At 49.4% G+C, this 25,030-nt stretch overlaps 1 protein-coding gene across 1 annotated transcript; it reads left to right on the forward strand.

Moving 5' to 3' along the window:
* The first annotated feature begins 13,798 nt into the window (after positions 1 to 13,798).
* On the forward strand, positions 13,799 to 24,745 carry Cpsf4l (cleavage and polyadenylation specific factor 4 like). Its single transcript, XM_074045235.1, has 7 exons — positions 13,799 to 13,901; positions 14,279 to 14,329; positions 16,595 to 16,747; positions 19,824 to 19,919; positions 20,723 to 20,816; positions 23,155 to 23,301; positions 24,311 to 24,745. The coding sequence occupies exons 1-7, from the start codon at positions 13,799 to 13,801 to the stop codon at positions 24,327 to 24,329; spliced, it is 663 nt and encodes a 220-aa protein (XP_073901336.1). The 3' UTR covers positions 24,330 to 24,745.
* Positions 24,746 to 25,030: the final 285 nt, after the last annotated feature.

Genomic DNA, 25,030 nt, shown 5'->3' on the forward strand with positions numbered 1-25,030 from the left:
TATTACCTTTTTGTGATGTTTTTTTCCGAGATAGGGTCTCGTGAACTATTTGCCAGGGGCTGGCTTTGAACCTTGATCCTCCTGATGTGTGCCTCCTGAGTAGCTAGGATTACAAGCTTGAGTCACCAGCACCCAATTCCAGCATCTGTTTTGATCATGGCAGGAAAGCTTACCCCACCAAGGTCTGCAGGGAGACCTGGCTTGCTTTAAGGAGCTTATCTCCTGCTGGGGCTCCATGGACCCAGGAGACAGGAACAGGAGATGCAGGCAGAAGGGGCCTAGCCACAGGACTCCACTCTTGGTTCTGCCCAGATCTGCTGGGGGCTTTGGCCCTGATCTGGGCAGCTTCAGTCTCCTCAACTTCAAAATTACATGCTAGTTCATTCAGTTGGTTTCAAAGCTGTGTCAGAAGCTTTGTTTGCAATGAAGTCATAGTTGAGCCTGTGTATAGACTGAGTCAGTATTCCTGGGTGCCTTGGGATTGGAGGGGTCCTTCCTCTGAGGTTCACCTGAGAAACCTAGGGTTTCCACAGAGCAAGTCTCATCTGGGGATAGGATCTTGCTGTTAGTCCAAGCTGGCCTGGAACTCAAGATCCTCCTGCTTCTGCTTCTGTCTTCTGAGTGCTGGGATTACAGGTGTGTATTACCATGCCCAGCTCAAGTCTCATCTGAAAAATGTTCTGTAGGAGAGCTGGGGCATGGCCCAAGCAGTAGAGTGTCTGCCTAGCAAGTGTGAAGTCCTGAATTCAAACCCTGGCATTGTTTTAGCAGTGCTGGGATTTGAACTCAGGACCTACACCTTGAGCCGCTCCACCAGCCCTATTTTTGTGATGGTTTTTCGATACGGGGTCTTGAGAACTATTTGCCTGGGCTGGCTTTGAACCTGGGTGGGCTGTGGTTGCCCCATTTGCCTGTAGAGCCTGTAGCCTTAGGCCTGTGCCCCTGCTGGTATCCAGGCTGGTCCTGCATGGTGTTCACCTTTGACACCATCATCACACACACACCTAAGCCACCCTCTCTTCTCTCTGCCAAGGCTGCACCCCACTCCCAGGAACAAGCGGACAAGAGGAATAGAGGGAGGTGAGTTACTGGAAGGCAGCCAGGGTTCTTAGGATCTTTAAAGCTTAGGATCTTGTTCCTGCCCCGTCCCCAGACCAAGGCTGAGAGAAGGGACTGAGTGGAACAGAGCAGAGATGGAGCAAATCTTTGGGCCAACTTTGGCTCTGGCCTGGCAGGTAAGGGACAGGTTGAGGAACGGGCCTTTTGTGACAGCAGCTGCTGGATGGAGCTGGGAGGGTTATAGCCTTGGGGGTGGCTGGAAGATGCCAGAAGCCAGGGAGAGAGAGAGGGGCTGGCCTTCCCCATGCCTGGCTCACCAGGACCCTCACACGACAGCTTCCCACAGAGTCCCACCCTCTTCATACCTAGGCAAGTGACACCCTCACCCCCCAACATGCCCCTCACCTGCAGTGCTAACTTTGTACACAATTCATCACTGGTCCCGAGGCCCTGATTTAGGATGCAGGAATGGAAAATTAGGAATAAAAGCAGACCGATCATTTATCCCATCCCCTCTGCGGGCTCCTCTAGGCCCCTGTGGCTTCAGGCCAGCACCAGATGGGAGACTGAAAAGAACATTTTGGGGGCAGGGGAGGTGTTTGCCTGCAGATGGATGGTTGGCCTCTGAAACCTGTTGCCATAACCCACTGAACTGCTGTTCTCCCAGAGGGAGAATCCCAGGAAGGGACAGGAGGAGACTAGGAATCCAGCCCTAAAGTGACACTTGGCATGTTTAAAAAAAATACCTGCCAAGGCCGAAGGGTTCTGCTGAATTTTGTTTTCTTTTTATGTCCCCTTTGTTCCAAAAAGGTTTGGAGGCAGCTTACAAAAATACATAAAATACAATGGGGTAAAAAATAGGTCAGAGAGAAAACAGTGCTAGAACAAACAGTAGGATGAACCGAGAGGACTTACGTAGAAATGCTCTGTAGGTGGGCCTCCATGGCTCTCAAATGTGGGCTGCACACTGGACTCTGAGCTCCCTGTCAGTCAAAGCAAAGAGAGAAATCTACCTATTTCAAGACTCAGAAAGTTGAAACCTGCAAGGTTAAGATGAACCCGGGAGCAGCTCAGCTCCTTCTAAAAAAAATTCTTGCGGGATCTGTAAAGGGCCAAGAGGTGGTGTCCCAGGCAACACACTCAACAACAGTCTGGTAATAGATTGCAATAGTCTGAATGTCTGAGTACCCCCAAATTCGTATGTGGAAATCCTAACCCTGCCCCCCCCCACCCCCACCCCCACCCCCCCGCCCCAGGTGATAGTATTAGGAGGTGGGGCTTTGGGGAGGTCATGAGGTCATGAGGGTGGAGCCCTTAGGAAGGGAAATAGGGCCCTTAGGAAAGAGGACCTCTGGGAGTAGTAAATGAAGTAAACCAGGCACATTTGTGGGTAAAAGACAAAATACCGAATGCTCTGACTCACGTGGAAGTTTTCAAAGTTGACCTCATAGTACAGAGCAGAATAGTGCTGGAGGGTGTGGGGGGAGTACGGGGCAGAGGAGATTGGACAAAGACCAAAATACTGTGAGAGTTACAGCACAGGAGGGTGAGGGTGGCTGTCATCCACAGACTACAATGCAATGTTCTTTTTTTGGAGATAATACTCTTTGAACTCAGGGCCTCATGCTTGCCAGGCAGGCACTCTACTGCTTGAGCCACTCTGCCAGTCCAATTTCTTGTTTTGTGACACAGGATCTCGTTATGTAACTCAGGCTGGCCTTGAACTTGCGATCCTCCTGCCTCAGCCTCCCAATGGCTGGGATTACAGGTGTAGCCACCACTGCACCCAGCTTTTTATTTATTTTATAAAGAATTAGAAGAGGGTTCCAGACACAAAGAAATAGTAGATATTTAAGGAGAAGAAAATACTAATTACTTTCATCTGCCCATTGCATGTGTACATGTACCGGATTACCACATAAATATGTACAATTATGTGAAGTTTTATAATGTAAGTAAGTAAATACACTGTTTAAAGTGGGGGCATGGGGTAGGAGTGTGGCCCAGTGGTAGAATTCTTGCCTAGTATGCAGGGGGCCTTGTGTTTTGATCCCCAGCATGTGTACACACACACACACACACACACACACAAGATGGAAGCTGAACCAGTATTTTTCTGGATTGGAAATCTGCTGGCTCCCTGACCTTGACCTCCCCAGACACTGTTGTCCAGCAGTCCCAGGATATGGTGTGATAGCAGCAGAGCCAACGAAGGCGTAGCTGCAGTCACAAAGGCGCTCAGGAGAGGTCAAGGGCTCCATGTCAAGACAGATCAGCAAAGCCAAGTCTGAGGAGGACCAGACCTTGGTGATCCATCACTCACGGGGACAGATGAGAGACTTCCAGAGGAGGAGGTCTCTGCAGACATCTGAAGCCAGACACGGTAGTTGGGGACTCAGCCATATATTGTACTAGATTCAGCAGCAACCCTGACCTCCACCCACAAGATGCCGGAGTGTTCTTATAGTCAAAATGTCCCCAAATGTCCATTCTGGGGCTTGAGATCTCTTAGAGAAGGTATGAAACACACACACACACACATCAGTCTAAGAAATACAAAAATGTTTTCAATTCACATGTTTTTTATTCAAAGCATTAAAAGATTGATGGAGGCCCGTGGGAGAAGATGTATGTACTACATTTTGAATTACCTATTTGACTGAGAACACTGGCAGTTCTCTGGTCAGTAGAATGCTTCCATGTGGGCGTACTCAGGAAGATGGCTTGCTTTTCTCCCTTCCTCCCTTTCCTTCCTTTCTCTCTTTTTCTTTCTTCCTCCCTTCCTTCCCCTCCCCCTCCTCTTCCCTTCCCTCCTCCTCCTCCTCCTCCTTCTTCTTTTCTCTCTCTCTCTCTCTCTTTCTCTCTCTCTCATCTCTCTTTGGCATTTTGAGACACAGTGTTGCTATGTTGCCCAGGCTAGTCTCAAACTCATCATGCAGAGACAGCTTTCTAATTTGTCATCCTGAAGTCAGGGATGGGGAGAATGCATTGAGAAGGTTGAAGTCGCTCTTCAAAGACATAGGGCAGGGGTGGCTGATGGCATCCCCTGGCTGGCTAGGGAGACCATGCTGCATCAATAGTGTTTCCTGCTACCATGGTTTCTCCCTTGCTCGGCCAAATGAGGGCTGACTACAGAGTTTGCGCTTGTATTCTCTCCAAAGGCATCACAGTGCGGATTTATTTATTTGTCAGAAAAGCATCGCGCACCTACAGTATGCCACCCACTCTGGAGTGCTGGGAGGTACAACAGTAGACAAGCCAGATGTGGTCCCTGGTTGACACCGTGACTTTTGTGGACCCCTCCCCCCATAAAAATTATCAAAGTGCAGCCAGGGGCTGGTGGCTCACATCTGTGATCCTAGCTACTTGGGAGACTGAGATCCAGAGGATGGCAGTTCAAGGCCAGCCTGCACAAATAGTTCATGAGACTATCTCTAAAATAACCAGGGCAAGATGGACTAGAGGCATGGCTCAAGTGGTAGAGTACCTGAAGTGCAAAGCCCTGAGTTCAAACCCCAGACCTACACCCATAAAGTTCTACTTATGACTTTTGGTCTCAACATGAATATATTCAGCCAGATTCTGGTGGCTCACACCTGTAATCCTAGCTACTCAGGAGGCAGAGATCAGGAGGATCACAGTTTGAAGCCAGCCTGGGCAAATAGTTCACAAGACCCTATCTTGATAAAACCTATCACAGAAAAGGGCTGGTGGAGTGACTCAAGGTGTAGGCCCTGAGTTCAAACCCCAGTACCACAAAAATAATTAGATAGGCAAATAAATAATAAATAAAAGAATATATTAATATCATATATTAAGATCATTTCTTTGGTCTACAAATTTTCTTTGGGTTTTAGGAGAAATTAAAACATATTTGTGGGCCCCTAAAAGTACCAAGGGCCCTGGCCCTGTGCCGCTGAGCCAGCTGCAGAAGTCGTAAGCATGGACCCTGGCCTGCAGGGCTGAGAGTGGAAGGTGGGAACAGCACTGAGTTTGTGCTATGGTGGTATGAACTTTGGAGGAAACACACTGGGCACTGAACAGAGCAGGATCCGGGTCTCCTTTTAGATACGGTGATGGGGGGGCTTCCCCCAAGGAAGAAGCATTTACACCAGACCCAAAGGATGGGGGAACCACCATGTGAAGAGCAAGACAAGCTCTGGAAGAGTGAAGGACACACCCAGCTTTTGGCCTGAGCACCTGGGGGTGGTGATGGTTCAAGGAGGGAAGACTAAGGAGACTGGCTATCGGGGGTGGGAAGAACTAGAGTTTGGTCTCAGGTGACTGGAAGCTGTGTGAATCAGCTCTGTCACTATGACAAATATCAGAGAATCAACTTATAAAGAGAAAGGTCTGTTTTGCCTCACAGTTTTGGAGGTTCCAGTCCACGGCTTGTTGGTCCTGTTTTTTGGGTTTTTGTTTTTGTTTTGTTTTTGGTGGCACTGGAGTTTGAACTCAGGTCCTACATGCTTGCCAGGCAGGTGCTCTTTCTGCTTGACCCACTTGGCCAGCCTTTTTTTGTGATGGTTTTTATTTTTTTGCGAGATAGGGTCTCACAAACCATTTGTCCGGGCTGGCTTCATACTTTGATCCTCCTGCTGTCTGCCTCCTGAGTAGTTAGGACTACAGGCGTGAGCCACCATCTGCACCTGTTTTTTTGTTTTGTTTTTTTGTTTTTGCAGTATTGGGGTTTGAACTCAGGGCCTCTACCTCAAGCCACTCCACCAGCCCTCCTTTTATTTATTTATTTTTTTGTGAAGGATTTTTTTCGCGATAGGATCTTACGAACTATTTGGCCAGGGCTAGTTTCCAACCATGATCCTCCTGATCTCTGTCTCCTGAGTAGCTAGGATTACAGGCGTGAGCCCCTGGTGCCCGTTGGCTCCTGTTGTTTTGAAGCCTGTAGTGAGACAGCATATCATGATGGGAGCCCAGCGTAGGGCAAAACCATCACCTCATGGCTAGGAGGCTAAAGAGAGGGGCAGGGTCCCACTGTTCCCTTCAAGGACATGCTCTTGACCTGAAGACCTCCCCGCAAGGTCCCACCCCTTCAAGTTTCCACCACCTCCCAATTGTGCCACCCTGGGGACTAAGCCTTTAACATAGGAGCCTTGGGGGGATAATTTCCAAACCACAGCAGAAGCCATTTCAAAGAGGACTAAACAGTTGTGTTCCTCCCAAAATTTACATCGACCTTCAACAGAATAGTGCTGGTGATTACGTTTAGATCATGAGGGAAGTGACCAAATGATTAGGTATGTGTCCTTAGAAGAGGAAAGGAAGTTGGGCATGGCATTGCATGCCTGTGACCCCAACTCTGGGGAGGCTGGGGCAGGAGGATCACAAGTTCAAGGCCAGCCTTGGCAAGACCCTATCTCAAAAAACCACAGGCTGGGGATGTAGCTTGGTGGTACAGTGCTTGCTTAGCATGCACAAGGCCTTGGATTCAGTCCTCAGCATTGCAAAAAAAAAAGATAGAAAAAAAAAAAGGAAGAGAGAAGGTTCTTTTTTTAAAACTACTCAATTTTGTTACAACAGCCTGAACTGACAGAGACAGCGAGCAGCTGCCTTCTTGTCTAGAGAAAACACATCTGGATGTGACGTCATCAGCCTAGTGTGGCATCCAAAGCCTCACCAAGAAGCCATCTTGTTTAAACAACAAAAAGAAGCCCAGTGTCAGTGGCTCAGGCCTGTAATCCTAGCTACTCGGGAGGCAGAGATCAGGAGGACCAAGGTTCAAAGCCAACCTGAGCAAATGTTTCTCAAGACCCTATCTCAAAAAAATCCATCACAGAAAAAGGGCTGGTGGAGTGGCTCAAGGTGTAGGCCCTGAGTTCAAGCCCCAGTACCACAACAACAAAAAAAAGGAAGTGAGAGCCAGGGCAACAGCGGGCTTCATGAACCCTCTATGGGAGGGAAGGTCATAATAGGTGGGCCTCCCTGTGCTCTGCTGAGTCTCCCTCCAGCACCAGCCTGGCTCTGAGAGGAGGAAGCCACCTCTGCTGCCTGCTCCTGCTAACCACACCCGCTGGGCTTTGTGCACAAATGGGCACAATGGACTCCCTGTCAATAGTTGGGGCCTGGAGGGTTTTTCCATCTGTACTCTGTCTGCCTTGTGACCCAAAAATTATTTAGAGATAACAAGCTGGAGGGCAGTCTGTGGTGATGAAAATGGACTTTTTCTTCCAGACCCAATTGACCCAAAGGCAGATCAAATTTGTGACCTTGACCTCACAATCCATCAAGCTGAATGGAGTCTGCCAGGCCTGGGTGAATAACTCCATCATGGTCTACCTTCAGTAGCTGAGTCCCTGTTCTGTAACCACCTCCCAACCTGGGTTGTGGCCATGCATCCTGAGGGGACAAGACCATCCACTGGGTTACAGCTTTGTTAACAATTATGGTCTATTTTAATTGTCTTTTTTTTTTCTGTTTTGGAAAGGACCAAATGCCTCAGGCCTGGAAGAAGAATATTTTTTCTGGGGCAGCAGCTGCTGGATTCTGGCACCTGGGCTGCAGGATGTCTTGCTTTTGGGAATTCTTTGGAGAACGGCTTAGAGAATCTGTGGGCAGAGGGCTCTTTTTTTTGGAGGCACTAGGATTTGAACTCACGGTTTCACACTTGCTAGGTTACTTGCCACTTAGGCCACTCTACCAACCTGCCATTTTTTTGTGTGTTGGGTTTTTTTCTAGATAGGGTCTTGTGAGCTATTTGCCCAGGCTGGCTTTGAACCTCAATCCTCCTAATCTCTGCCTCCTGAGTAGCTAGGATTATAGGCATGAGTCACCGGCACCCAGCCAGAGGGCTCTTTCTAAAGAGCAAATCTGGTGGACATTGCAAGGTGAGGTTCTTCAATGATTCCTCAGGCCTCAGATTCAGATCTAGCCCTGAAGATCAGAAGTGGTTTCCTGATTGCTTTGCTGTTGCTACTTCTGCTGCTACCCATCGTACCAGTGCCACCTCTACCTGTCTACAGTGTTATTTCCCCTCCTCCCAGAGCCTTCCCGTGATGCTCACGTGGGATCCCCAGCAGCCATGCAACAGTTCTGCAAATGCGTCATCGCCACACGGTTGGGGTGAACCGCCTACTTACTGGTTATGTGCCCCCTCTGTATCAGTTTCCTTACTGCTACTGTCACAAGTGACCACAAATGCAGTAGCTTAACACACAACGACACAGCTTAGTTTTTGAGGTCAGAAAGTCCAAATGACTATCAGTAGGCTAAAACCAAGGCGTGGGCAGGGCTGCCTTCTATGCAGATTCTGGAGGAATCTGGTTTTGGCCTTTTCCAGCCTCCAGAGGTCACCTGTGTTTCTTGGCTCATGTCCCCTTCTTCCATTGTCAAAGTCAGCAGTGTAGCAACTTCAAATCTCTCCATCTCTGTCTCTCCCTTCTTCTGGCCCTCCTGCATCCTTCTTACAAGGACACCAGTGATGATATTGGGCCCACCAGGATAGTCCACTCCCCAACTGAAGACCCTTAACTTTTGTGTGTGTGTGTGGTACTGGGGCTTGAACTCAGGGCCTTCACCTTGAGCCACTCCACCAGCCCTTTTTGTGATGAGTATTTTCAAGATAGGGTCTCTCAAGCTATTTGCCTGGGCTAGTTTCAAACCTGGATCCTCCTGATCTCTGCCTCCTGAATAGCTGGGATTACAGGTGTGAACCACTGGCACCTGGTGATCCTTAACTTTTTTTATTTGTTTTTTGAGACAGGGTCTCACTATGTAGCCCAGGCTGGCCTGGAACTCAGGATCCTCCTGCCTCTGCCTCCTGAGTGCTGGGATTGCCTACGTGAACCACCATGCCCAGCTAGATCCTTAACTCGAGTTTCATCTGCAAGCTCCCTTTTGCTATGCACAGTGACAGGTATCCTTTTTGACAAGTATGTTCACAGGTTTGGGGTACTAGGATATGGTCCATTATTCTGCTGACCACATACTCCTAGGCAAGTAGCTGTGACTTGTTCGTTCTGAATCTTCCAGAGTGAGTAGAAGTTGAAAAATATTTTTGAGTACATGAAAGAACGAATGACTGTCCCCCCAGAGCCTAGGTGGTCCAGAAACCACATGAAGGGAGCCAGAAGGACTGTGGGTACAGGAAGAGATCAGAGTATTACCCTGAGTTGGCTCCATCTGCCATGTCTGCCAATTTGGTTTTGCCAATAGGATATTGAGCCTGGGGCCTCCCCTGAGTTGCAGGCCATGGGCTCCTTTTCCCTAATGTATGGGGGCTGTGGAAATTTGCCTGTATGCCCATTGGGAAACCTCTGTTCAGCCTGCAGGGCCTCTGGGCACAGAACCAGAAGAGGGAAGAAAGACCAGAAGACCAAACGGAGACATGGCAGCAGCATCGAAGAAGAAAAGCTGTGGGGACTCCCCCACACACACACCTTCAGACCAGGGAAGACTCCCTGAGCCCCAAATGTCCTGTTCCCTTGACTATCCAACGACAGGACCCATATGAGAGCCCCAATCACTATCTCAGGCTTCAGGGATCTTGGCTGTCTTACTGGCCCTGGAGAGGCAATGTAAGTGGGGTGTTGGGAGGAGCTTGGCTTTGGGGGGTTGCACTGATCTGAGCTCATGGTCTTTGGGAAGCCTGGGACAGGCCTAGAACCAACTGACTCAAAGCCACCAGGCTCTGGGTGCTGGGTCTTCTTGCTGTGCCCTTCAAGTGGCTATTGTGATGTCAATAGCTATCCCAGCCAAGTGGCATCTCCTTTGGAGCACAAACAGCAGTGAAAAAGGCAGGGCATACTGGGTCATTGTCCCTGAACAGTCCCAGCTGTGGGTCACTGGAATTCCTGCTCTCCTCCACCTCCCAACACCAGGGCTTTCTAGCTTCCAACACCATAGATCCTACAGTAGTGGCTGAATAAGCTGGGAACCCCACCCCCACAACTCTCCAGAGAAATTTTTATTGGGGCCTTTGGGAACAAACTTGGACGCTTCAATAAACTTGAAGACAGGGTGGCACCTGGGGGCAGGACACTGGGTAAACATCAGGCCACATGCATTCCCTGGGGGTGGGAAGGGCATCAGACAAGTCCCATTTCTCATGGAAGGACAACTCTCATAAAACTGCTCCCCCATGTCAGACACTCACAGGTACTTCTCACTTCTCCACAGCCCTGTAGGGAGGCAGCACTTTGCCAGTTATTTTGCTGATAATGGATTCTGGGGTGCAGAGAGGTCATCAGATGCCTGGCCCAGGATTATAACTGATGGCCGACAAAGCCCAGATTCAAAGTCTACCCCTCCATGCTAGAGACTGCACCTTTTCCATGAGGTCAGAGTTTGCGCAGGATAAATCAGGTCCCCAAGATAAAAGGGAGGAGGACGAGGCCATGCCCGGTCACAGCATGGTAGTGGCAGTTGGCTCCCAGGGGACTGGGTGCGCTGACCTCTCCAGGCCCTGCAGCCAGAGAATTCTCCAGCTGTGGGCCTAGCGCCTGCTTTTCAGAGCGCTTCGTTTGTAAAGGGAAGGGAGCAGCATAGCGATCCAGGACTTTGCAGCCAGAGTTCAGTAAGAGCCGCATAATAATGGTGATTAAAAATTAAAGCCGCTGTTTGTGCTGCATTTGGGATGTCCACTTTGAACCTGTGAATTAATTAGTAAATGACAACACAGTTACTGTGCACTAGCTTGCTGAGCACAGAAACTGAGTGGGCAAGTGTCAGAGGGGACCTCCCTGGCTGGGGGGACCTGCTCCCCGGTCCTGAATGCAGGACCCAAGGGCATCACCAGGACTGGCCTGGGACTCGATTTCTGTCTTTGTACTATAGGGTACCGGCCCACTTCAGGAGCTATGAAGTAGTGTACACTGGGGCGCAGGGCAGCTTCTCTGGCCTTAGGGAGACATGGCAGTCACCCAACTCCTCTGTTTATTTATTTATTTATTTATTTATTTTTGCAGTACTGGGGTTTTGAACTCAGGGCCTATACCTTGAGCTACTCCACCAGCCCTTTTTTCGTGATAGGTTTTTTTCAAAAACAGGAGAGTCTCGTGACCTATTTGCCCAGACTGGCTTCAAACCTCGATCCTCCCGATATCTGCCTCCTGAGTAGGTAGGATTAGAGGTGTGAACCACCAGCGCCTGGCTTCCTCTGTGTTTTTATTTGTTCATCTGTAGAAGAGGTGAAGTCTTCCAGAACTAAAAATCCAACAGTGCTATAACAAGTGGCCATAAAGTGTGGGCTGAAACCAACAGAAAGTTATTTTCTCACATCCTGAAGGCCAGAAGTTCAAAGTCAAGGTGCCAGAAGTGTTGGGTCCTTCTGGAGGCTCTGAGGGACAATTTGTGTCTTGTCTCTCCTAGTTTTCAGCAGCCAGCAATCCTTGGCTATATGGCTCCAATCTCTGTCTCTGTTTTCAGGTGGCCTTCTTCTCCATGTCTCTTTGAAGTCAGATCTCCCTCTTCTCTTTCTCTTATAAAGATACCAGTTGTGGGGTTTATGACTCACCCTAATTCCAAGATGACATCTTTTTTTTTTTTTTTTTTTTGCGGCACTAGGGTTTGCATTCAGGGCCTCACACTTGCCAGGAAGTGTTCTTCTTGAGCCACACATTCAGCCCCAAGGATGTCATATTGAGATCCTAAACTTAATGACACCTGCAAAGATCTGGTTTCCAGATAAGGTCACATTCACAGTACCAGGGATCACCTAGGACTTGGGACTTTTTGGGGAAGACCGTTCAATCTACTGCAGAGGGGACTTTGAATCTGTGAGTGCAAAGTCCCCTCATTTTTGTGCTGTATTAATGGTGACCCAATGGGAGAGGGAACCTGTGCTCACCACAGCCAGGAGCATTTTCTGCAGGCCAAGCAAGTGGGGGGCTAGGAAGCCCCTGTTGGGGGGGTAAGACCTTGACCTGAGGAAGAGAGAAATGGGAGCCTAGAGGGAAGAGACTCACCTGGGGAGTCCCCTTCAAGGTCATCCCCAATTTAACTCTTTCAGGGTACCAGAAATCACCTCAGCCTATACCTCCCATTCCAGTGATTATTTTTCATTCACCTTCTAAGTAGCCTTCCCACTGGTTTTCCCCTTCATTCCTTTTCCAAGGTGCTCGTCCTCTTCCCCTCAGAGCTCTGGCAGCCCCCTGAAAGTCCCTAAGAACCCCACTTAGCCCTCTAGCTTCTTCACACACCAAACTCCTTCAAGCTGCCCTCTGATTCCTGCCGGTGCCTTTATACTGCTGGCCCCTCTACTGGATCATTCTCCCCATCAACACCAGACTCTCCTCCTAGTGCCCCCCCTGCCACCACTCCTTCCCCCACTCAGGCCCCTTATCATTCAGTTGTCTTATCTTAGTGTTCACTGTTTGTGTCCTGGGCCATCCAGGAGGGCAGGGACTCCCCCCCACTCCCCCCCCCCCCGCCAACCCAACAAATGTGCTCAGGGCATTGTATGGAGGAAATAGGATGATCTGGATTTGAATTCCTGTTATCATCTTCCTAACCGTGTGCCGTTGGCCTCTCTGGGCCTTGATTTCTTGTCTGCCCTGCCTGCCCTGCCAGGGTGGTGGAAGCCTTAAATGAGCTAATGGTGACAGATGAATGGGATCTAATCAATGCATGCGAGTAAGGCCAAGAGAAGCAAAGGCTCCTACCTCCTGGCAGTCCTGAAGCTCCCTTTTGCCTCCCCTCCCACCCCCGGTATATAGTCAAGGGCATCCCAAGCTTGGGAAAGTCTTGGATCACTTCCCTGGCTCTCCCAGCCCTGCCTCACACCAGGTGTCTGTTTCTCTCTCCTGTTTTCTTTTCTGATCTGGACTTCAAAATCACAACAAATCTAGGTGCTAGAGCCACAGGAAACAAAGCTGGCAGGCTGGTTCACTCTGGCCCAGCCACAGGCCTGCAGGGTACTGCTCACCTCTCCCCGCTAAGAAGGAGGTCACTCCTGTTCTGATTCTACGGGCATCAAAGGTCCATGTGGCCCTGGCAACACAGCTCCGGGAAAGGCCAGGCCAGCTGGAGGCCAGAGTGATTGGGGTGGGGGGGATACCTCGTCCAATTAAGAGCCCTAAAGTGTTCCTTTGAACACTTTTGCATGGGGATTTTGTTTACAGAGCACTTTCTCAGGGGTAGGGAGGCACTGGGTGGCCCAGTGGAATCTTAGCTAGGAGGCCTCCTGTGCCTTGGATTGGTTCCACCTGCCAGCCAAGTTTGAGATTGTGTGCGAGGTAAACAAAGCACCATTCATCAGACTGCTTCCAAGTTCTCTGTCTTCATTCGTTTTTCCCTCTCTCCCATGAAAAGCCCCACTGGGATTTGTCACTCAGGCAGAAAAGGGGTGTCAGGCACCTGATGCAGAGAGAGGGAAGGTGGAGGGGCTACCCCCTCTGCCCCACACCCTCAGCCCCCCACTTTCTGGCAGAATTCAAACAGCCCTGTTGTGTTCAGTCTGTGCCACACCTGCCTTGCTAATCCATAGCTATGTCCTCACATTTTCAGTATGACACAGGTTTGGTGACATGCACAGATAAGCAGCTGTGGGTCTTTGCTTATCCTGTAGGGGTGTGGGGCTCTGTGGCATCTGCACCTGCATGGGAGGGTACCAAAGCAGTTTGTCCCCCCTTACACCCAGCTAAAGAGACGCCTTCACCTGGTTACTGGCTTCCTGGGTGTTTGGGGGGAAGGGGGACATCAAGCCCTGGCCCCTTAAGGGCTGACAAGCTATAAAGGATCCACCTGCAGGGCCTTTAGCAGCTGTAGGAGCCCCAGCAGAAGGAAGATGCAAGAGGTCATTGCCGGGCTGGAGCATTTCACCTTTGCCTTTGAGCAGGATGTGGAGCTGCAGACAGGCACTGGGCTCCTGCCTTTCCAGGGCATGGACAGTGAGTATAGGCAGGACCCACTGCCCTCCCCAGCCCCATAAGGGGGTGACCCCCTTCTTTCTGGCTTTCTTCTATGGCTTCTGGTAACCCATTTTCCAGATTGAGAAAGAAACCCACAGAACAGGGTTTCTAGAGGAGCCACTGCCCTCCTGGGCTCCCAGGCTGACCTGGAGCACTCTTTCTTTTCTGTTTCACAGTTGAAGGTTTAAGTTGAGTTGGCTCTGGGGCCAGCCTCCAAACAGTACTTGGTGGCCCTCAGGCCTCAGTCTCGGGGCGGGGATGGGGTGTTGGGTAGGACTTGCTAGTAGAAGGGGCTGAAGACCTCCAGACAGCTGCAGCGCTGGGGACTCACTTCTCTTCCCTTCCTTCCCCTCCAGAGTCGGGCTCAGCTGTGTGCAATTTCTTCGCTAAAGGGCTTTGTGAGAAAGGTGAGTCAGACAGACCTAGGCTGGGCAGGATCAGAGGCTGTCAAGGTCATACAGGAATCAACAGAGTCTCTGCCTGGCCTGAGATAGGGTGTGGAATTTGTACTTGGGGAAGGATCACTGGAATGAGGCAGAATTTTTTTTTTTAGGTGCCTGTTAACCCTGGTGGCATTTTTTTTTTTTTTTTTGGCAGTACTGGGGTTTGAACTCGGGACCTACATCTTGAGCCACTCTACCAAGTCCTTTCTTGTGATGTGTTTTTTTCAAGATAGAGTCTCGCAAACTATTTGCCTGGGTTGGCTTCGAACATGATCCTCTTGATTTCTGCCTCCTCAGTAGCTAGGATTACTGGTGTGAGCCACTGCAGTGCAGCATTTTTTTTTTTTTTTTTGGGCAGTACTGGGGGTTGAACCCAGGGCTTCACACTTGCTAGGCAGGCACTTTTCTGCTGAGCCACCTCCAGCTCTGATGGCATTTGCATTAGGGTAGCAGGGCTGCCTGGAAGGGGCATTCCCTTTTTTCTTCCCTGCTGAGGTGGGGTGATCTTGGGCTGTGACCTGTATGTTCTCAGGAGGCTTCAGACCTTATTCTCTCCTACCCTCCTGCCTATAAAGAGAGTGACTGCCTTCTCTCTTTGAATCAACAAAGAAACTGGTCAGTTGTCCCAGTCATTCCTTATGCACTTGGGTAGCTCTAGCCACAGTCTAGCCACTTTGCCCCTGGACTGCGGATCAAATGATCCCCTTGCCTAGTCCCTTCCCAAAATGCAGCCATTCTGCTCTCAAGTTCTCTTCTGGCTCATGGGCCACTTTAAGGCTCTTCCCATAAAAACACACAGATGCCAGAAAAATCTTGCCTCCAATGTTAGGAGTTCCCAGCCTTCCTGCAGCCTACCTGTAGATTTGTGTTGCCGGGTACCATGGCTCACACTGTAATCCTAGCTACTCAGGGGGCAGAGATCAGGAGGATCACAGTTCTTTTCTTTTTCAGTGCTGGGGTTTGAACTCAGGGTCTTGCACTTACTAGGCAGGCGCTCTACCACTTGAACCACTCTACCAGCCCAGGATTGCAGTTCAAAGCCAGGCAAATAGTTTGAGACCTTATCTCAAAAACACCCAACACAGGGCCAGGTGTGAGGGAAGGAATTTTTAAATTTTTTATTTTGGCGGTACTGGGGTTTGAACTCAGGGTCTCACACTTGCTAGACAGGTGCTCTACCACTTAAGTCACTCCACCAGACCTTTTTTGTGCTGAGTATTTCAAGATAAGATCTCAGGAGGCGGCTGGCTTTGAACCTCAATTCTCCTTATCTCTGCCTCCTTAGTAGCTAGGATGATAGGTATGAGCCACCAGTGACCGTGGAAAGGGAATTTGAAGAGAATACCTTCTCTGTAACCTAGAGGCAGCAAGAGAGTCGGCCATGCACGAGGCTGGTCCTCTCTGCCAGTGGCAGTACCTACTGAATGAAGACCACGAAACCATGAATTAAATCTAACTTTGCCATGGAAGGTCCCCTGTTAATTGTTACCAAGTTGGCTCTTTCATTTCCATGGAATCAAAAAGCTTCACATTTTTTGTTGGGTGTGTTTGTTTGTTTTGGTCATATAGGGGTTTGAACTCAGGGCCTTATGCTTGCTAGATAGGTACTTTACAACTTACCACATTTAAAAAAATTTTTAATTTTTAAAATTTGAATTATTTTCAAATTGGGGTTTGAACTCAGGACTTCGAGCTTGCAGGTGCTCTACCACTTGAACCACACCTCCAGTCAGTTTTGCTCTGGTTATTTTGGAGATGGAGTCTTGCAAACTATTTGCCTGGGCTGACCTTGAATCTTGATCCTCCAGATCTTAGCTTCCCAAGTAGCTAGGATTACAGGCATGAGCCACCAGTGTCTGCAGCATTTTTTTTTTTTTAAGTCATGAATTCAACAAGCTTTTACTATGTCTCAGGACATCCAAGGCTGCTGTCTGATAGGAAGTGGGGGTGTCAGGTGCCGTGGGGGAAGCAGCTGTCCTGAGCCTGGGGCTTCCTGGGATTTGCTACCGGGAGAAGGGTTGATGATCCAGGCCTGGGGTATGGAAGTGGGAACGGCTGTCTATGATGGGTTGTCTTGGCTTCTCTTCTAGCTCCTCCCAGGGTCTAGGTGACAGGACACAGGGAGGGCAACTGGGGATGAGCCTCACATCCCCTGGGGAACTCGAGGACTGAGCTGGGCCCAGCCAGAGTGGGCAAGTGGGGCCTTCCAGCAGGCGCTCTGATCTGCAGGGAAGCTTTGTCCACTCCGGCATGAGCGAGGTGAGAAGAGCGTGGTGTGCAAGCACTGGCTGCGAGGACTGTGCAGGAAGGGTGATGACTGCAGGTTCCTGCACCGCTACGACGTTTCCAGGATGCCTGTGTGCTACTTCCACTCCAAGTTTGGTAATGCCCACCTGGCCCCGGAGGGTGGCAGTAGGAGCCCTGGAGCTTTTGGAGGTGATGGTGAGGCATCTACAGAAGGCCAGGCGTGTCCCAAAGGCCAGCCAGGGCTGTCTGAGCCTCAGTTGCCTGGTTTTCTGAACCCTCAGAAAGTAGAACTGAGTCTGCAATCTACCAGGCTTAGGTCCCCCCCGTAAGCCCCAAAGGGAAGGAGGCATTTTTTTTCCTCCACAGCCCTGGGTACCACACATGCAGCATGACAGTTGGAAATAAGTCTCAAATGAGTCATCTCTCAGTCCCCACTGGGTCCAGACCAGGGGTCCCCAGAAGGGAGGCATTTGACTGCTGCTGTCACTATGCTTGTCCTACCCACAAGGCTCTTGCATTGTCCTCAGTCAACTATCTTGCTATCTCTCTTTTTTTGTGTGTGGCATTAGAGTTTGAACTCAGAGCCTTGAGTGTGCTAGGCAGGTGCTCTACCACTTGAGCTACTCCACCAGCCTTTATTTTTTGGTGTGTGTGTTGGGTATTTTCGAGACAGGGTCTTGTGAAGTATTTGCCTAGGCTGGCTTCAAGCCTCAATCCTCCTGAGTAGACAGGATTACAGGCGTTAGCCATAGGTGCCCAGCTGCAATTTCTAACTTTTATTTTGCAAGAAAACTGCCTTGCTTCTATAAATGGAAAGCCAGCGTCACTCGTTGGAAGTAAAAGGTAACCGTAAATATAAAACATGAGACTCAGAAGTCTGGGCCCTAAAATTACCTTGTGTGGTCAGCTCCACTCCAGCGCCTTACCTATCTTCTGACTTCAAGTCTTTCTTTTGTCATCCAGGCTATTTAGGGGGCAGTGGCAGCCACTTTTCACCTCACTAAAGAGTGAAGTCTGCAAATGTGATACTGCACCGCTCATTGCTTTTCCGAACTGGAAGGGGCCTTTAGGATTATCTACTCTAGTGCTTCTCAAACTCTGTTCTATTTTTCTTTTCTTTTTTTTTTTTTTGTACTACTGGGGCTTGAACTCAGTAGTTCAAGGGCCTTCACCTTGAGCCACTTCACCAGCCCTGTTTTTGTGAAGGGTTTTTCAAGATAGTCTTGCAAACTATTTGCCGGGGCTGGCTTCCGACAACTGCGATCCTCCTGATCTCTACCTCCTGAGTATCTAGGATTATAGGTGTGAGCCACTGGCGCTCAGCTACAAACTGTGTTCTAAAAGAGTGACTGCAGAGGGGCACAGAGAGAGAGAACAGGGAGCATCCTCAGGGATACCCTTCACTTAGGAGGCTCAGGACCAACTTCCAGGGACACCCACAGATGGCTGGTCCCCTTAAGAGTTGATCAGAGAGTCCTGGGTATGTGGAAGGAGGCAGAGCATCCCCCAAGGCCAGGGAAAGTTCCTCCCAGGCCAGCATGCATTGTATTAACCTGTCTGCTCCTGGCAGCTGAGAGCTGTGGTAATTCATGAGGGCTGCACACAAGTCCTCCTGGAATAAAAGGACAGTTTATCTGAGAGCCCAGGCCTCCCTGGTCATTGCCAAAGGCAATTTCTTTTTAAGATGCCACTTAATTTGTCCCTCAATAACCCTTGGTTGGTTTCATTTGGGGACCAGGCACTGTACTGTGCATGAATATGGCAACAGGACAAAGTCCCATTCTTCCTCAGATAGCTCTGATTATATCAGGGGACAGATGTGTAAAACCACGACTACAATATGTAACCTATAATTCTGTTCTTTCAGTAAATGAATATTTCTATTAACATAGAAAATAATTATCATTCTTGTCAGGCATGGTGGTACACACTTGGAATCTCGGCAATCAGGTGGCTGAGGCAGGAAGACCAGAAGTTCAAAGCCAGCCTGGGCTACAAAGCAAAACCTTCATCGCAAGAAAAAAAAAATTATCATCCTTCTTGGATACAAATTGTTTTTACTCGTAAACTATTATTGGGGAAGTGAGGCTGTAGCTGAAGGAGAAAGGGTGTCCAGGACTTTACCCTGCTTGTGGGACCTGTATTGGTGGCTCTGCCAGGCTGACTGGAGGCTGAGGTGATGCTGCCACCTGCTGACAAGAAGTGGGATGCAGAGTCGCGCATCCAGGTTCTCCATCTAGCAAATGTTGACTAGCCCTAGGGGTGAGGTCCCTTGGATCCTTAGAAGGCTCAGGCCCAGGGTCAGCACTCTACGAAGTGCTGCACACTGATAATTAGCAAGTCAACCCTTCATCAGTTCTAGGAAGCTGAGTGAACGTACATAAGACACTGCCCCTCTGTGAGCACCGAGTCCTCATTTATGAAGTGAGAGGGCTGGGAAAGAATGGCAGGTGGTTCAAAACCCTCAGGAGTCAGGGGACCTCTTCTGGTGGAACCTTGCTTTGCAGAAGCCCAGTGTATGAAATAGATCTCTCTGGAACAGCTTGAAAACTGAGGGATAGACACTAAAATGTTCCTTTTAGCTCTGAAGAGCACTGAGATGTGGGACTTCAGTGAGGGTGAAATTGGAAATAAATTCTCCATTCAGAGGAGGCGGATCTGGACTGAATCCTCCCCATTTCCTTCAGCTCTTCCTAAGAGAAACCTAAGAGGCTCTTACAGCAACTAGGGGCAGCCTGTGCCCACAGGCACCTACTCCACAGAGAGAGCATGGGCTTAGTACAGCTATCCCTGCCCCTTTGGGGTGCCCATTCATCCTCACGTCAACTGGAAGCAGTTTATACTTGTGGCATTTCCTCTGAGAAAACCTGCCACTGGGCTCTGGAAGCAGTTGAGAAGTCTTAGTGGAAATGAAGAATCAGGGCTCCTTGTTCCTACCTCTCTGGTACTCCTAGATCCCTTGAGTTCTGGGGCTTCATTCTGGACAATTAACCCTGACCCCTCTTCCAGATGTGTACGTACCCATGCCCTGCTTACAGCTCTTAGTGGGACCCACACTTCTTAAGACTGCAGGAAGGATGAGAAATTTGCTGTCTTCAAAAGGCTGGGGACAATCAGAAGAAAGGCCACTGACACATATGTGAGAGGCAAAATCAACTCGGTTGGGGAAGCGAAATCCTGCTTATATACAAAGAACTCTGGGATTTTTCAGGTGACTGCAGCAACAGGGAGTGTTCCTTCCGCCACGAGAAGCCAGCTTTCAAATCCCAGGACTGCCCTTGGTATGACCAAGGTTTCTGCAAGGAGGGTGAGGCATTGACACGCACGGCCCGGTGGGGTGGGGGAGTGGGGAGGATTAGGATGGGGGTGCTCAGCAGGGGAGAGACCATATTTCCCAAGAGACTCTTTGCCACATTGACACCCCAGCAGAAGGCCTTTCTGTAGTTCCCCAGGCTTGTGCCTGACACAGTGAAACAGCCTGGTGTGGGGCACAATGGGATTCTTGGGCAAGGTTTACTTGGGTTCAAGTCCTACCTTCAGCATGACTTTGAACAAATTGCTTACCTGCCATTGGAAGCCTGACATGTGACACTCACCTCATTTTGTGGTGCTTCTCTCCTTTTTTGCCCACCTGGGGCCCCAGAGTGTCATTTAATCAAGCCACCTTTCCCACTGCTTCCAGCCAAACTTAGGAGGCAGGGTTCCCTTCCAGGGTCATTTGTATCATGTATGTCCTTTTCCTGTGTTCACAGGTACATTGTTCTTACTGAGTTCTTAGCTCTGCTGGTTTGGGAGGGGCTGGTGGCAGAAGGCTGCTGGAGGAGGAGCAATAAGATCACAGGGTTAGCTTTTTCTCAGCTGTACCTTCTTTTGGGGAGGGGGCTGCTGGTGATGGAAGCCACAGCCTTGAGCAGGCTACCTGCTCTGCTCCACTGTCAACTGGACCAAGGTTCTGGTTCCCCAGGCTTCAGGATGCCTAGAAAGTACAAGATTTATATTCCCCAACTCCATGGGGAACCTAGGTTGACTACACTCTCCCCATGAGCCCACACTCGTGTTTTTTCCTCTCTGGATGACACAGATCCTTGGCTATGTGCTCTTGCCCAGCAGGTCCCCTGTGTAAATACCGACATGTCCGACAAACAGTGTGTCTCAACTACTTCACTGGCTTCTGCCCCGAGGGACCCAAGTGTCAATTTGCACAGTAAGTATCATCGCTAGAATCCCAACTCCTACAAGTATGCTGGGCCCAGCCTTCTGGATCTAGAGTCTTCTGTACCTTCATTGGCTGGAGGTAGAAGGCTAAGCCTGGCAAGTGTCCATCGACAAAGAGTTTTCCTTACATTGCTGCCTGACCTTGGGGAGTACTGACCACATGAACTCCAACCCACCTGTTAACGAGTACTCATGCCAGGGACAGACAGACCTCTCACAAACTGTTCTGGAAATAACAGAAGCATTTCCCACACCCCACCCCAGCCCTCTGCGGTTCTCCCTTGCTCCCAGGATGAGGGCTCCTTCCCTTGGGGTCCTGAGAGGTGAAGTCTGCAGCGGGTTGCTCCATAGCATGCCAACGAGGAGGAGGAAGGCGAGAGCGCCTGTAATTCTCTCTCTGCTTCCCCTAGTCCTAAGATGCATCTGGTATTCCACCCGAGTTATGTGAAGGTGAGCACAGCAGGCGGGGTGCCTGTATGTCTACCTCCCTCCACTCCGCACTTGTCCCTGCTCCCTAGCACAGTGCTCTATCAAGGGACATCCACTCTCTTGTGGGATCTGCTGATCTTACAAAATGCACACGTGGTAACGTCTGCTGGGCACCTCTATGTGGTGTTTCCTCCCAGATTCTCCCCAAGTTCTATCTCTGCCTTGGATAGAACTGCGTGGATCGGCCCCTAGGTCTTCCTTTAACTGGGTAGCACTTTGTGGTTTTGTTAAAGAAAATGGAGCCCAGGTCAAGACTTAAGGTTCAGAGTCAGTTTTCTGAACCAAGGCCATCCCTGATTCAGAAATGTACCTGGTTGCCCTGGCAACATATATGCTCCCCATGGCAACAAGCATCTGTGGGAACCTGTGTCAAGGGTCAGCAAACTACAACCTGTAGGCCAAACCCAGCCCACTACCTGGGGACTGAACCCAGAGCTCTGCACGTGTGAGGCAAAGCTTTCTATCACTGAGCTCCCCAGCCCACCACTGCCTGCCTTTCTACAACTAGAGAATGAGGATGCATTTAGAGGATGTGCTTGTGTGTTGGGGGCGGGTAAGAATTTTTTGAACATGAAAATGATCATTCCAGTGCTCGTAAGAAGTTTATTGGGACAGAGTAGCATTCACATTTGCTATTGCCTGCTATGGTTTGAATGTGGTATGTCTCCACCAAAATCGTTGAGGCGGTGTTGGACCTGGGGCCTGTGAGAGGTAGTCTGGATCGTAGAAAAATGCCAGCTCCTCCGTGAATACATTAAGGTGGTCTCATAGGAACGTGCTCTTGCACTCATGGGACCCGATCAGTTACTGACAGCAGATTGTTATAAAGCGAGTTCAGAGTGCTCCAATTCCTCTCGCTTCCTTTGTCCCAAAGTGACCTTTATTTGCACTCACCTGCTTGTCCTTCCACTTTCTTGCCACGCATGAAGCAGCATGAGGACCTCACCAGAAGCCAAGCAGATGAGACCTCTCAATCTTGGATTTCAGCCTCTAGAAATGTGAGCTAAATAAGCCTCTTTTCTTTACAAACTAGCCAAGCTCAGGTGTTCTGTGACAGCAACAGAAAATGGTTTTGGACATAAGCATTTACATACTGCCTATGGCTGTTCTGGGAGCTGACAGTAGAGTGGCGGCAACACAGACCTCATGTCCTGCAGAGTCTGAAATGCTTACTCTTACTCCCATGGTCTGGGAGACTGAATATTGGACTACCATTTAAGTTTGACAAAGACCAAACAGGTGTACTGGGAGCAACTACTGAGTTTTGGGGAGGAAGACAGCCCTTGTGGTTGAGGTAGACTGTTGATAGAAGGTGGGATGCCTCTGGAGAATTTACACGCCCACTTTTTTTTTTTTTTTGTGGTATTGGGGTTTGAACTCAGAGTCTCATGCTTGCTAGGCAGGCACTCTACCACTTGAGCCACTCTATCAGCCCTGTTTTCTGTTGCGTTTTTTCGAGATATTGTCTCATGAACTATTTGCCTGGGCTGGCTTTGAATCATGTTCCTTCTGATGTCTGCCTCCTGAGTAGCTAGGATTACAGGCATGAGCCTCCAGTGCCCAGCTCTAACTTTTTTCAAAGGCATGCTTTTGGAGTTAAAATTAAATAAAGGGATGGAGGCATGGCTCCATGCCTATATCAGGTATGGCACAGTGCCTGCCTAGCGAGGGCAAGGTCCTGAATTCAAATCCCAACACTGCCCAGGATGCACAGCTAAATAAAGGGATTTGGAGACCCAGCAGGAGTCTGAATTTGTGCCAGTGCCCCAGCATTCACATTGTCTCCATGTCTAGAGGGTCTCTGAAATAGGCATGTCATGACTTCACTTTCTCTGCAGCTTGTCAACAGGCCACAGGTTTCAGCTCCTCCTGCTTCTGCTACAGCTTGTAAGCCTCCTCAGTGTGTCTGCTCCTCCACCAGAAAGCATGGCCCAGAAGCACCTGCCCTGTCACCTGTCAGGGATCAAGAGCAGTCTGTGCTACAGGTGAGTGGCTGAGCTGACCGGGCAGGGTTTGAGCAGAACAGAGCAGGCGGGCAGTGCTGACTCCTTCCTTGACAGCAGATGAGAACCTGCACTGGTTCAGCTGAGTGAGCCAAAAGAATGGGGGGACACCAGTAAGCCCAAGTGTGGTCTCAAGAACATAATCCCAGCAGAATCTCCTGTTTCTTTTAAAGGCTGAGTAAAACATCTTTCATTTCCCTTTTGGTGCCCATTAATCCTGAGTTATTCACACATCACGTCCTTAGGGTCTGCAGGCCAGGGGCAGATTGGCAAGGGAGGGAATGTAGCACCTTGATTCTTTTTTGCTACCTTCTGGTCTGCCAGAAGACAAAAGTCATGTTTTTAGTCATACCTTTATGACATTAAGAATGATTAAATCTAAATTATCCTGGACTTCAATTTCTCTGTTCTACAAAAAGAATCAAAAGACGACAGGTAAGAAAGGCACAACCGTTTGGTTGTTTGGTTTTTAGCAGTACTGGGGTTTGGACTCAGGTCTCACGCTTGCTAGGGAGGTGCTCTATTGCTTGAGCCACTCCACCAGCCCATTTACTTCCATGTACATTTGGCTTTATGAGCTTTTGAAAGTCCAGAGCTGAGCCAGATGTCGTGGTGGTGCACACCTGATAATCCCAGCATCTGGAATGCGTATGCAGAAGGATCATGAGTTTGAGGTCAGCCTGGGCTAGATATTGAAAACCTGTCTCAAAAACAAGAAAGAGAGCTTTGTTCTCTGTGATTGTAAAGCTAGGCTTGAATTCAAGGTAGGTCTTTCTGTCTGAGGTGGTGTCTCAAACTCCTGGGCTCAAGTGATCCCCCTGCCTTAACCTCCTGATGAAGTCTCTTTTAGGCTTGAAATGGGATCAACTTTATAAAAACCCATTGAATTCTTCAGAAAGCCAGCTCTCTTATGCTCCCAAGACAATTTAGGATTTTTTCACATGAGATATGAATTTACAAGAGATCGTGCCTTTGACATTTTCTCTTTTAGTGCCCAAACCAGGCCATGATGCCAGTAAGTGCAGCTAAGACTCACTGGTAGGAGTCATGTGAAACCTGTGGTTGGGGAACTGAAGATCTGGTGAAGATGCCCGATGGCCTTACTACGGGGTTCCATTTGCAGCATTCCAGTGAGCCTGCTGTCAGCCTAACCAGGGTACAAGGTGCAGAAGCAGCCTGCTGTGTGTGGGTTTATTTCCTTTTATTCTGTGTGTGAATCAGTTGCTGAAAATTAAACAGGATTGCAGGTTGACTGGCAGGGATGAGTTATCCATGAACTGGGGGAGCAAAGTATGAAACCACAAGCTCCAGTGTGTGGTAACTGCAGGGTCACGGCTCCCATGCTCCCCTAGACAGAACAGGGCGCACACAGCAGTTCTTGTGCACATGGCCTCAAGGACTGCTGAAAACTGGCAATTAAATCAAATGGTTATATGAACGTTGATAGCTGCTTCCCTCTATGGCTGAAGTAGAAGAATATACTCTGTGCCTTTTATGGGGTTTTCTGGCAGGAGATGGTACGAAAAAGGTTCATCCAGGAGAGGGAAGGCAGTGACGGATGTGTGATGTGACACTGTCTGTGCTGCTATATATCTCAGACACCACTGCTACTTACTCCACTGGAGAAAGGGGGGGTCTCGGTGGACTTTTACAGAAAGGAAAAAAAGCAACAAGAGGTACACGGCAGGCCTGGTGGAGCTGGCTGTCTGTT

This window comes from Castor canadensis, chromosome 11, assembly GCF_047511655.1.
Source record: "Castor canadensis chromosome 11, mCasCan1.hap1v2, whole genome shotgun sequence".
NCBI classification, from domain to species: domain Eukaryota; kingdom Metazoa; phylum Chordata; class Mammalia; order Rodentia; family Castoridae; genus Castor; species Castor canadensis.

What these genes read in the sequence shown, in the direction of transcription:
- Cpsf4l (XM_074045235.1), top strand. Translation starts at nt 13,799, where the DNA reads ATGCAAGAGGTCATTGCCGGGCTGGAGCATTTCACCTTTGCCTTTGAG. An exon ending in CTACTTCCACTCCAAGTTTG is followed by an intron (nt 16,748 to 19,823) that starts GTAATGCCCACC and finishes GGGATTTTTCAG; the next exon opens with GTGACTGCAGCAACAGGGAG. An exon ending in CCAAGGTTTCTGCAAGGAGG is followed by an intron (nt 19,920 to 20,722) that starts GTGAGGCATTGA and finishes CTTGCCCAGCAG; the next exon opens with GTCCCCTGTGTAAATACCGA.